Source organism: Bactrocera dorsalis, chromosome 3, assembly GCF_023373825.1.
Source record: "Bactrocera dorsalis isolate Fly_Bdor chromosome 3, ASM2337382v1, whole genome shotgun sequence".
NCBI lineage: Eukaryota > Metazoa > Arthropoda > Insecta > Diptera > Tephritidae > Bactrocera > Bactrocera dorsalis.
In genome coordinates, this window is record NC_064305.1 from 50,227,078 (window position 1) to 50,240,801 (window position 13,724).

General features: G+C 34.0%; 1 protein-coding gene across 4 annotated transcripts; it reads right to left on the reverse strand.

Annotated features, from left to right (window-relative positions):
- Positions 1 to 4,947: 4,947 nt before the first annotated feature.
- LOC105230239 (beta-galactoside alpha-2,6-sialyltransferase 1) lies at positions 4,948 to 13,418 on the reverse strand. Of its 4 annotated transcripts, none has more exons than XM_011210905.3 (7): positions 13,290 to 13,418; positions 9,372 to 9,749; positions 8,631 to 9,155; positions 8,337 to 8,434; positions 7,453 to 7,732; positions 7,290 to 7,387; positions 4,948 to 5,390 (listed from the first exon to the last, which is right to left on the reverse strand). In XM_011210905.3, the coding sequence occupies exons 2-7, from the start codon at positions 9,670 to 9,672 to the stop codon at positions 5,226 to 5,228; spliced, it is 1,467 nt and encodes a 488-aa protein (XP_011209207.2). In that variant the 5' UTR covers positions 9,673 to 9,749; positions 13,290 to 13,418; the 3' UTR covers positions 4,948 to 5,225. The 4 variants fall into 4 exon arrangements, with proteins under 4 accessions (XP_011209207.2, XP_011209198.2, XP_049307268.1 ...); XM_011210896.4 differs by lacking the exon at positions 13,290 to 13,418 and adding an exon at positions 12,697 to 13,283; XM_049451311.1 differs by lacking the exon at positions 13,290 to 13,418 and adding an exon at positions 12,791 to 13,253.
- Between the last annotated feature and the right edge of the window lie 306 nt (positions 13,419 to 13,724).

Consider the following 13,724-nt stretch of genomic DNA (forward strand, 5'->3'; position numbering starts at 1 on the left):
TTACGAGTTTTCGAGGGGAAGGTTTTGCGAAAGATTTATGGTCCTTTGCGCGTTGGCCACGGCGAATATTGCATTCGGTGGAACGATTAGCTGTATGAGATATATGACGCCAATGTCATAGTTCAACGAATTAAAAGACAGCGGCTACGCTGGCTAGATCATGTTGTCTGGATGGACGAAAACACTCCGGCTCTAAAAGTATTCGACGCAGTACCCGCCGGGGGAAGCAGAGGAAGAGGAAGACCTACACTCCGTTGGAAGGACCAAGTGGAGTAGGACCTGGCTTCGCCTGGAATATCCAATTGGCGCCACGTAGCGAAAAGAAGAAACGACTGACGCGCTGTTGTTAACTCGGCTATAATCGCGTAACCGGTGTTTACGCCAGTAAAGAAGAAGAACAACATAAACATGACTATTATATATTTCCAAAGCTTTTAAGGAATTCATCGTGAAATAGTTTGTAAATATGCGAATCTGTAAGCGTACATTCCTTAACATCGAAAATAACATAATTTTTCTCATTTAACACTGAAAATGCTCAATTCTTCTATTTTCGTGTCCCCTGACGTTAAATGTGGTGAAACACGCTTATCCAAAACAGTAAATATCCCAAAAGTGAAAAATTCCTAATCTGGAAACTTCTCTAGGATATACGTTCTCTGCTTATACTATGGTAGTGACTTTTCTGGAATTCCTTTTACTGGTCAAAGTCCAATAAGAAAAAATGGTAATAAGTTGCCTTACATCCACTCAGAAATTTTAGGAGGTACAACAGCCTCTCCTCCAATCATTTATATTAAAAAAAATTGCGGAGACTTCAATATTCGTTATGGAATATGAAATTATGAATGGATTGGTTAATTTATAATATTGCTAATATAAGCACCTAGTTTCATAGCCGAGATATTTATATTAAAATCAATCAATCTAACACAAATCTCTATAAGAATGAGATTAGCGCTATGAGAAGGTACTTCCCGATATCCATAATTTTTATTACCATCTGACATAACACTATATTACTTAAAATATTTACGCTTAATTTTATATAGATACACATACATATGAGATATAAACTCAACCAAAGACTTTAAATTTAGATTAAATTTTGCGGACGTGGCAATCATTCGTACTTACTTTCTGTAGCCTTTATTGAAGTTTTGTAAATGGTAGTTACACTGCTCGTTTTTGGTTATAACATCGTCAGTACGGAACCCATTAGCTATTGGCAAGGGTTGTGTTTCCCCATTTGCGCAGTTATATGTTATTATTTACGAAAAAAAGAAAACAGCCTCGAATAAAAGACCCCTTTTCGACCGACTTCGCCGGAGCCCGAAATATGGTTCTCTGTAGTATTAGATTGCAGCATAGAAAAATTCATCAAGCTGACTGTCTCCCTATCGAAAAGCCGCCAACCAGATCGATCATGTTGTGATACACGAAAGACATGACCCAGTGCTTTAGAAGTTCGTAAGCCCCGAGGTCCTAACATTGACTCGGACCACTATCTTGTTGCAGCCACGGTACGCACCTACCTTCGTGCAGTAAAAACTCACAACACTGGCTTACACTCATTTTGGTGCCTAAGATTTTATACCTGATTTTGGATGTATTTTGAGAGTTGATACGTGAAAACAAGTCACATTTTCCATATCAGCTCTTGTTCATAAGAAATAAGAAAAAAGCAAATTTAAAAAAAGATTTTAATTTATTTGGAAATTATACAACCAAAAAAATTTTTTTGAGTGATTTTCTTGAATGAGCTCGTTCTGCAATAATCAGTCATCATATGGGTATCCCATCTGCCTTGACACCTGTGTTCCGTTGTTTTTATATCCTGGTGACATCGTTCACCTTGTTCTTCAATAAAATCTCCTAAATTATGTTCAAAATGATCAATGTGACTACTTAGGTAGTGCATCATCAAACTCACATTACATCATAAATTTTTGAAGTTCAGGAGCATTTCTTCGACTAACTGTTTATAGTTATTTGCTTTAAAGTTACCAAGAAAGTTTTGTATAACAACGACAAAAGATTTCCACGGAAGTTTTTCTATTTCAGTCATAGAAGCTTCAAAATCCTTAGAATTTTTTATCCGTTGACGTATCTGGGGCCCATCAAAAATGTCACCCTTCAATTTCTTCGTACTCAATCCAGGAAATTTTTGAGAAAGAACTTGAAGCATTGACCATTTTTGTCAAGAGCTTTGACAAATTGTGTCATGAGCCTTAGTTTTAAGTGCAAAGGTCGAAGAATGATTTTTTCTTGTGGAGCTAAAGGCTGGTTTATGGCATTTTTTTCGCCAAGAACAAGATTTCTGCCAGGCCAATTTGTTAGAGTCCAATGACTAGGTCTAGCTCGACTATCCCAGAAACAAATGAAGCAAGGGTATTTTGTATAACCACCGACATATATTACCCAACCATGTTCAGTATATCTTATTTTTTTTTAAAGATCTGAAATTACCTTGTATTCTTCTTTCATAGATGTAGAGTGGGCCAGTGGGATAGGAGCATATTTATTGCAATTGTGTAAAAGGACTGCTTGCAAACTTATTTTACTGGTGTCGATAAAAAGACGCCAATTACTTGCATGATAAGTCTTCAGTCCCATAAAAGTCATAAAGCCGTTCACATTATGACAAAATACCAAATTTTTATCAGAAGAAAAAAATTGTAGCAAGTTTTGTTCTCTTGTGCGATGGAAAGTAATATTTACTCCAGAAGAAAGACAATTTTTATAGTCTCGCAACAAAGTTGCTAAGGAGAGTATTATATGTAGTTTTGTTCACATAACGGTTGTTTGTAAGTCCTAAAACTAAAAGAGTCAGATGTAGGGTTATACATATATACCAAAGTGATCAGGGTGACGAGTAGAGTTGAAATCCGGATGTCTGTCTGTCCGTCCGTCCGTCCGTCCGTCCGTGCAAGCTGTAACTTGAGTAAAAATTGAGATATCATGATGAAACTTGGTACACGTATTTCTTGGCTCCATAAGAAGGTTAAGTTCGAAGATAGGCAAAATCGGCCCACTGCCACGCCCACAAAATGGCGAAAACCGAAAACCTATAAAGTGTCATAACTAACTAACTAAATAAAGGATCGCATTAAGGAGGGGCATATTTGGACGTAATTTTTTTGGGAAAGTGGGCGTGGCCCCGCCCCCTACTAAGTTTTTTGTACATATCTCGGAAACTACTATAGCTATGTCAACCAAACTCTATAGAGTCGTTTCCTTTAGGCATTTCCATACACAGTTCAAAAATAGAAGAAATCGGATAATAACCACTCCCACCTCCCATACAAAGGTTATGTTGAAAATCACTAAAAGTGCGTTAACCGACTAACAAAAAACGTCAGAAACACTAAATTTTACGGAAGAAATGGCAGAAGGAAGCTGCACCCAGGTTTTTTTTTTTTTTAATTGAAAATGGGCGTGGCGTCGCCCACTTATGGACCAAAAACCATATTTCGGGAACTACTAATCAAATTAAATTTACAGCAAAATAAAAAAATATGTAAATGACGGATAATGAAATCTCGATTATCACTTTATCATGCGAGAGTATAAAATGTTCGGTGACACCCGAACTTAGCTCTTCCTTACTTGTTTCTTTCAATCTTGATGCTAGCAACTCAGCACGCTCTTTTGAAAGATCTAAATCCCTGATAAGATCACTAAGCTCACCTTGTGAAAAAGTTTTAGGAATTGATGTTTCTCCGGATTGGAACAGTTTACTCGTATATTGGGGTACTTCCACTTGCAACGATTGTTTTTATTAATGTCTGCTAGACTCGTCATACAGTAATCGTAATTATGATTTTCTTGTTCCCTAAACATCATTGGTACCCCAAATTTCAAAGATTTTCGCGTTCCTTTTTCCCATTGCCGCAAATGTTCAATGCAAATCTTACAAACAATGTGAGACGCCCACACTTTATCTTGATTGCCAATTTGAATACCCAAGTATAGAGAATACAAGCGAATTGCCATGTCATTTATAGGTTTCCGTTGGTCTTTCATTATACATATACTATACATATATAATGCAACTTCTCGACTTACTTACCATTATAAATTTATGACTGATTTAGAATAAAACCGTAAAAAATTAAAATGAGAATTGTAGGTAAACTAGAGTTGTCAGCTGACATCTAGTAGCGGGAATGTGGTTCATCCTACCTACTACACCGATTACTGTTGCGCACAGAGCTACACCAAACCGAGCTGTTCGATATCAAACGAGGTTTCAGGTAAGGTACTTTATATCACTGGCCTCAACAACCGCGCTGTTAGTTCTGCTTTTTACAGAATGGATAAGGAGGCAAATGGGTCTGGTCGTGAACGAGGACAAGACGAAATATCTCCTGTCATAAAACATACAGTCGTCGCACTCGCTAGTTGGCTCCCACGTTACTGTTGACAGCCATAACTTCGAAGTCGTGGATAATTTTGTTTATAATGGAACCGGTGTTAACACCAACAACAATGTCAGCCTCGAAATCCAACGCAGAATATCTCTTGCCAACAGGTGTTACTTCGGTCTTTGTAGGCAATTGAGATGTAAAGTCCTTTTTCGACGAACACAAACCATACTATAAGTCCAACCATTTTGTTTGAGAAGTTAAATACTCTTATCCACGCATACTATATAAGTAAGTGCAAATAATCAATAACTATACAAACATAAATAAGTATATGCGAATTCTCAACTTATTTATACATTATATGATATTCTTTGTTACTTTTTAGTGTCTACTAAAAGTTTATTATTTGAAACAATTCGCCAATTGACAACGCTGCCATTTATCTGCACAATGAACTCTAACACGTTTTATTGTGGTTTTCACCACCTGGCACTCTGCTTTTAACGTCTATCTTATAAAACCCGACTTGAGCAGAAAACGTCTAAAAAAGGCTATTGCATTTGAAAGTACTTGTCACTTCATTTAACTTTAGTTTATTTTATAATAATGAAATATAATGAATAACTGTTTCTGAATTAGAGTACTAATATGAACTAGGAATATTCAAACGAAGTTATAATTGGTGTTAGCTTCTGTTATTTTCTTTTTCCGAAAAGCCAAAGAAACTCACGCTATATTCATTCAGTGCTTCCGTTCTATACCCGACGGTCTGTTGCAATTGTTGAAAGTACACACATTTTAATCTATTCTGTTAAAATTTCGAACAATTTATTGTTGGTTAAATTGACCCTTGTTTTAATATCCCAAAAAATTAAATCCGCAAAGTAATTTGTCTGGTCGGCGAATGCGTAAAATTCCATGTTGGTAAACGGATATATCATCTGCTAAATTCATATCGAGAGCCATCAACTTTTCAGCAGCCAATGGATGCCATGCACCGAAAGTACAAGCCGAATTCATCTTCAAGAATAGACATTAAAAACAGAAAATTAATATTTGACTCATTGTATAAAGTAAAAAGTGTTAATCACAGTCCTGTTACCAATATATAGTATAAGGACTTGTGGTATATACTACATACATAGTACTATGTAAAATCAAAGAAATGATAATTGCTTAAGACTGCAGTGGAGACGAATCTTTAAAATAAAAGATAAGATACAATCCAAAAAAATTGAGCTTTTTGTTGTTATAAGTTATAACCAAAATTCAAATTTTATTTCAATGCAACGAGACAATGTGTACTTATTAGAATTGTATACAGAATGCTGGGGCCCTGGGCTACTTTTGTAATTAAAAATCTTTATAATGCCAAAACAAAGCTATATAATAAGATACACTATTATTTACGATTTGCACTAGGAAGTAGTTTCAATAATTGATAACAATTTTTAACAAGTAAAGGCGGCCGTGATTGGAATACAATCAAATTTGGTGTCACATTAATTTATTTTTTAATTCATGCACTCACTTAGTTTTATTACTAATTTTCCGTCAGCGAAAAATAAATATACTAAAATTATTGAGAATCATTGAGACTGAAGGAACTTTCAGTTGAACGATGTGCAGAAGAACTGAAGAGCACGTTGGTAAACATATGAATTCGAAATATTAATGAAAGAAGAAGAGCCGCATATTGTAGAGCATATCTACTACAATAGCACAAGAACGAAAGGTGCAGCAGACTTGCCGCTCATTAACACGTGCATCTCCTTTCGTATTGCGTCCGAATAGCACAAAATTTTAAATACAATGTGAGTTCAAAAATTACTATCGGTGCAATGGATAGGATATGTTAATAGTGTAGTGCACTACACAACCGGCAAGTGTTGCGCATCTAGAAAGTAGTCTTGACACCACTACCTACACCCCCAGAACCATTACTATCGCTTCTAGCAGTCGATTGAGATAATTCAACAGTAAACTATGCGATCAAGCTTCAGATGCACGTAATTTTGAAAGTACCGTCTCAATACAAGGGCGCTTGAATGATAATTCGAAGTATCTACAAATTTATTTTAAACCATCGAATTTGTACATGATAGCTAGGGTTAGATTAAGGCGTTATATACAGTTAAAATCTGAAAAGACGTTTCAGAATGCTTGGAAGTACAAGGCAAAAATTTAAGCACGTTTTTCTCAAAAGGATGTTTTCAAGGTCGGTGACCAACATTACTCGAAAACGGCTAAACAGAAAAGTCTCAAATTTTAACACAAGCTTCTTAAGTATATTTTTTAGTATTTAATCGAAGAGTTTTTCTCACCGATAAATGTTTTTTATAAACAATTTAAGGCTGAAATTTTTGTCGATAGTCGATTTGTTTTTGACAAACCGCCATTTTGTCAAACATTTTTATTTTGCTTATCCCTTCTACTTATTACTAGATTTAACATTACTTTAACGCTCAAAGATATAATGGTCACCGCAAAACGCCTTTTTTGAGAGGAGCTCCCGGAGATCAGCAGTAGATCCTTTCAAAATAAATATTTTTACCAATAATAAGTCTTAAAATGCAGTTAAAAGATACAAAAATATGTGTGCAAATTTTTGGATCAATAAATTTAAAAGTTTTATAAGAAAAGATTCTGAAACATTCACTTTTTTCGGCCTTCTAACTGTATATAACCAACCGGATAGTACTTATTTGAAATACCATATAATTGAAAATTTTGATAATAAAACCCACCTACCCCTTCCATAATATTAAACCTTAAATATTATCAACTAAAAATTTTTAAAATTATTAATTTGATAAATAAATTAATAAAATAAATCATCTTGAGTTGTTCAATAATTTACTTTTATATACATATATTATACTGTATGTATGTATAGAAAAAGTTAACGAGCTTTTTTACCTCTTTACTATAGTAGTGACATCGACCATTTAGACGAGTTGAAGGTACATATTCAATAAAATCTATGTGTGGACAATAAGGCAATAACAAAGCCAGTCCTGAAATTCATCAAAATGTATGTACATGAATTTTAATCAAATTACCACACATTAGAACGTGTTACCTATGAAGCCTGAGCTTGGTGGATTTCTACGAATGGGGCGACTTCCAACAAAAGTTTGTAAACTTTGCCAAAGACGCCATACCGAATGAGGGTCAATAAGAAATGCTCTCGACTTTGGATAGCTGTGTCGATATATCTTGTAGTTGGTAAATAAGTCATAGTCTGCAGTTCTACTCCATTCACTTAATGAGGTGTTATACTTTCCCGGATCCCAGGCAGCAATTGTAACATTTTGAAATATAGATGCGTGTGTAAAATTGAATTGAGGCTTAGTAACGACCTAAATAAAAGAAATATTATTATAATAAAATTAATATAAGTATATTTTGAAGTGTGTTTGCATATTTTATTAAAAATAATTTATACTAGAACAGAATTATTTAAAAATGGTAAAAAATTTAAGAGATTTGTAGTAGGTTGAAACCCTTTGGAAAGTACAGATCAAATGACCAAAGTAAAAGAAAGAATAATATACAGGCGATCTGAGATCGGGAAGAGGAAGAGGGGTTTGGTTGTATGCTTATGGTTTTCATCGATTTACTGGAAATCTACGAGGCCATAAGAAAAAGATGTGGGGCGAAGTTATCGGTAATGAAAGGATTTACAACTTTTGTACATCTTTAAAACCCTTTTCAATCGAAAATTCTCATGTCGAAATATCACTGATTATTAAAAAGGCCATAATACTATTTATTTTAGTTTTGCTTAAAGTCGTGATAAGCCATTTTTAACTTTTTTAAATTCAGACCTCAGATCGCATGTAAATTATATTTTCTTTTAATTTTGTTATTTTATCTGTCGTTTCTAATGAAGTTCAACCTGCTATACTTTTATTTCTTGTTTTCAGAAATTATGTACTCTGGTATAATTTGTTTTAGTCTTACCTGAGAGTTTAATACTCGAATTGTAGTTTTGCTACCAACGTCTATTTCATATCCAATAGTGGGGGCATCATTAAATCGCATCACTATATCATGGGAATCTTTAAGGTAATATGAGTGAAAATTGAAGCTGTTATTTTCATAAGAAATTTGAAAAAGTCTAGGAGGAGCGTTCTGTATGGACTACGCTTTATTGCTTTATTAAGGAATAGGTAGATTGGACTTTGATTTTGTAATACTTTAATAATGAATCAAATATTCGGGTACATAATATGGTCTAATTTTATTATTATTTACCGATAAATCTTCCTAATTTTGCACCGGAAAGCGATCCAGCACTCGATACAATTGCGCATGTTTTAATGTCATTTATTTTTCGAAATAATTTTTGTTTAGGGAATAGCTTTCCGATTTCCAAGTTGTGAAAAGGAGGGTCTCTTCGACGTAATATTTTAACCCCAGCATCCATGAGTAGGCAAGATGATGGATAGTACTGTTCTTCGAAACTACTTGCAAATACAGGTGTGTAGTGTACGTTGTAGAAATTGGGCTCATTTTTTAGGTCAATTAGTGATCTTTCAAAAATGTGAATTATGTGTTGACGGAAATTCGCAGTTTTATTCTGGCATTTCTCCAAATGTTTATCTTGGCACATAAATAATTTCGGATTAAATGTAAGCTTAGTATTTTTTGATAGCTTAAGGCGTGGATGTGGCGAAAGTTTTGAAGAGTTTATTGCTGGTTTCTCACGACTCTCTACCACATATTTTTCATTAGGGTTCCAACGGATGTGAAATACACTGCGACGTTTGCGCTGTTGAGCTATTTCAATAATTAAATTTCAAATTCATTGAAAGCACTATAGTCATACGTACATATGTACATGGATACAAATTTTATCTTGTAGAAGAAATATTATTAGTTGGCTTATGAGTATATAAGCAATATTATAATAATATAAAAAAAGTATACCAAAAAGATAGGATGTAAATGTGTAGGCATACTCCATATTTAAATTCAAAATATAACACGACTCACCAACCACTGTGCCAGAATTCCGATGCAGCTCGGAGCTTTTCCATGGATTTGATAAATGCTGGCTTTTCGTACAATGTGGAAAGCTTTTTGGTGCTTTGACTTTTGTGCTTGCATTTTGGTTGAAAGCTTTTAGTGAAATTTGCTTTGTTGCTTCCGGTAGACTAGCAAATATTCCGGTGAACGGTAAAATGGACAATCGTTTCAGTTGGCTAGGCTGAGCGCGAATCAATTGTATTTGAAATATCATAAAATACATTATGATTAAAACTGGTACTCTGAAAACCATTTGACCAAAGTTCATGACGAACTGTGATATTGTGATGTATGTGGTAAATTTAATGTTTCCGGACTTTACGCCGTTAATTATCGAGTAATAATCTGTGCGATTTAAATAGAGTAAGTAAGAAAGGGTTAGTTTGCGTTAGAAAGTTTTTCTTTATTTTCCGAGATATACGCTATTAAATGCTACTATAGCGACTATAGGAACTGCGAGGTAGCTCTATATAAATCAAAATTTGCATTCTGTGTGGCTAGCGGCTACCAATCATAGGCGTAGCCAGTTAAAGTTTGGGTGTTTTATGTAGGTATAACTACGATGCATTAATGTGATGAAACTAATTTTAATAATTATACATAATTATTAAATAATTTTACAGAAAATTGCCAATATTATTTACTAGATAAGCTGATGTTTTTGATGTACTGGAATGTAAAAATTTTACGACAGTTATGCTAATAAATTCCATTTTGGTCAACACTATGATTTCCATGTTTGATTTACATACCTCGATACTATAAACAATGATTTATAAAAGCGTGAACTCAGGGTTGTTATTTGCCTTTAGTAAGCACAGATCAGTAGCCATATGTAATACAAAATAATTTTATAATAACGAAGGAAAGTAGTTCGACAAATAGGCTAATTAGTTGCCATATACAATAAAATTCCCATACCTCTAATATAATTTTATGGTTACACATTATTGACCTACATATATCGAATACAGGATTAAATAATCGATGAAACCTAATTCATTATACTCAGTACAAAAGGATAAATATAATATTTATCAATAGTAATATCTGAGAAATAGTGTTTGGGTCTAGTTTTGGGAAAAGTGGAGTGTATGCGAACCTAGACCTTCTCGATTTATCAAGCATAAATTAGTTATAGTATTATAGTGGTGTAATAAACATTTTGAAAAACTCTACTTAACACATTAATTTAGTTCTTTAGTGCAATATCTAAGAATTAATTAGTAAAATGGTGTAAAAATATGTAAAAATATTTGAAAAATTTTCAATCTTCTCATGGAACATCTAATACGGTAGGTTTTGAGGTATATAGAACTCGTTATCCAATTTTTAATCGTTTCGAATAGTTTTACATGATCTATCATAAATAAGTATGTATGTTAAAATACACCCAAAAATATAAAAACTCTGACTTTGCCTAAGAGACTATGGGTCTAAAGTATCATATTATTTTGTCAATAAACAAGCATGGAGGAATTAATATTTTTATATTTAACTGACGGCCGAGTACATTAATATACCTTTCCGTAACGCTCTGCAAATCTTAATTTCAGAAAACCCGGGAAATAAACTGAAAGCTGATAAATCTACTTATATTAATGGACGTACCAGTTGAAATTCGCTTTCAATGGCTGTATAACTATTATACTAGAGGGCTGAAAAATCTTTAACCTTTGGTAATGCCTGAAAACACAACAAATGTGAAAGTCATTGAGTGACCGTAAAATGATATTGAGTGAGTTGGAATCATTGGCATCTCAAATAATTGTCTCGGTAATATCAATTATTAAAAAAGGACACTGTGGTATTGATTCAAGAACGAGTTTTTCCGACAAGCCCTTTGGCAGTCCACTGGGTAGTCGTTGGCTGGTAAAAATCATTCAAAGCGCCAGAAAATACAGTAGTCGGTCGTTAAGCTTTCCAGCCAGTATTTTTTAAATTAATTTCATCCACTATCTTGAACATGGCAAACAATCAATGAACAATATAATTCAATATTTAATATAATTGTGCGTTATTGGATCGGTTAGATGTCGAGATTACTACCTTCTAATAATTATATCATACGCATCCGTTAATACCACTGTTGGACAAGTAAATTAGAAGTGAGAAAATTTTCATATTGTAAATAAGTTGAAGAGAAATTTTACTTTTTTGAAGAAAAAGTAAAAAAAAGAAGGACTAAAGTAGAGTGCAGCCGAACCCTTGACACTGTCTCAAATTATAAAACTTGAATTAGTTTTTCTATTATAGTGGTATAATAAACATTCTGAAAAACTCTTCCAATTTTATAAAACCTACGGCCGTATGTACGCTTGCCTCAGTGATAACTTTCTCAGTAGATATACAAGGTTGTGAAGTGCTGAAATTCTAAATCAATTGCCTTCACTTTGATTATCTTGGATAGGAGGATAAACTTACTTCATTTCGTTACAGCATACATATTTGGTTTAAAGCCGTATTCTATAGAAAGAGAGACAAAATTCATACTTTTTCGTGTCACGCTCTCATGTTATTTTTGTTCAGTATTGTTTGCCATTTCATAATGGAAACTCTTACACCTGAAGAACGTTCACAACGGTTTGGTGTGATTTGTGGTTCGGTGGAAGTTTCTATGTTCTTTAAAAAGTAGGGAACCTCGACATGGATAGCCCGTTGCATATATGTACCATATGTATTGTATATATGTATTCGATGTATTCTACAAGATTCAAAACTGTATCACTTGATGTTTTAAAAAGTATTTTCACATACTTTCATGAAACTGTCCACGCATTGACCGATAAATGTTGTATAAAGTCAGCTAAAACAATCACTTAGTCAAACTTCCTCTTTTAGAAAATATGTATATTATGCAAAAATTATCAATATGGGTTAGCTAATTCAAAATATAATACATTTAGCACTTTCCACATATATATTCTTATATATTTATAAGGCAATTATCGAAGTCTAGCTTCGCATATTGGCGCCAATTCTAAATATCATTCGTTATCAAATTCACATAAAATCTTTGTAAGTTCTGGGGTCAATAACATGGCCTGACCAACGCAACAACTTGTGTTTTCAAAGCCACGGAAGGATGTAGCAACACACCAATAAAAAATTCTAAGCATGGTAAACTATACTATACATAGTAGTAAAGTTTGCACGCGCCTCACAAATATGTAGTTATGTACATACATATGTATGTCAAAACTGTTGCCATCCTTATTATTCACGCATTGGTATGTACGTGTGAAAAAATTTCTCTAATTAGGTTATTTTCATATATTTATATTATACATACATAATATGTATATACATAGTATATTTGATACATATGTACAACTGTGCGTATTTTCCATTGCAGATTAAGCTTTATATTTATTCAAATGAACTACCAAGAACTGACTCTGTTCTAAAGGGCAGTCTTTTCTGCTTAAAACACTTGTTGAAATATACATATGTAATTTATGTATTGATTTTTTCAGCAATTTTTGATAAACTTCACTGCCTACTCCGTTGGTAATTAATGTATTATGAGGTAAATCGTCACTGTGAAACACGGAACACGAGCTTATTTGCTTGCGTGTGCGAACATTTTGTTGCACAAATCAATTTCACTTATTCCTATAACGGTCGCTTATGAGCCTTAATGCCGCTTTCCGCGCACTATGTTTACAAATGAACTCAAACTCGTGGCACAATTTACAACCATATATTAAGTGTACTATAACTTCTATTATAAGTTTATATTGTGTACACACATGCGCGAATGTATACTCGTACGGACACAACGACACCTGCGTTATTTAAATACCCGCATATTTGTACAACGTCTATAATCGGCCACAAATAATTATAATTATTTGGAAGTGTGGCAAGAAAATGTTTTCCTACCGGCTCTCTCTCTTTATATAAGGCCACGTGCTATGCCATATCGGGCCGCGATTGTTTGTTAACCCAACAACAAGCAAATGCCGTTAACGCTCTAAACACCTGTCCTCTACGGCAATCGGCTTGTTTCTGAGCCGCTGTTTGTAGCAAACATGTTTTTCGCTTGTCGTCGTGTTCATTTTCCGACTACAGTACTCTGATCGGTGGTGTCGGGAGGCTATTAACAGCAAGTGGTAAAAGGAAAGCATGTGAAAATATGTGAACTCAACTACATTAAGGTATATTTGAGGTGAAAAGCTTCTACATTAACTTCCGTGCCGTTAACATTAAGGGTATGAAAAGTACATCTTAGGCCTTTCGCTCAGCTTCAATGCCAACAGTATACTCATGCCCACATATGTACATATGTACATATGTAGGTATGCAATTATGTAGGTA

What these genes read in the sequence shown, in the direction of transcription:
- LOC105230239 (XM_011210896.4), bottom strand. Translation starts at nt 12,754, where the DNA reads ATGGAAAATACGCACAGTTGTACATATGTATCAAATATACTATGTATA. An exon ending in ACTATGTATATACATATTAT is followed by an intron (nt 9,750 to 12,696) that starts GTATGTATAATA and finishes TAAATCGCACAG; the next exon opens with ATTATTACTCGATAATTAAC. An exon ending in GAATTCTGGCACAGTGGTTG is followed by an intron (nt 9,156 to 9,371) that starts GTGAGTCGTGTT and finishes TTATTGAAATAG; the next exon opens with CTCAACAGCGCAAACGTCGC.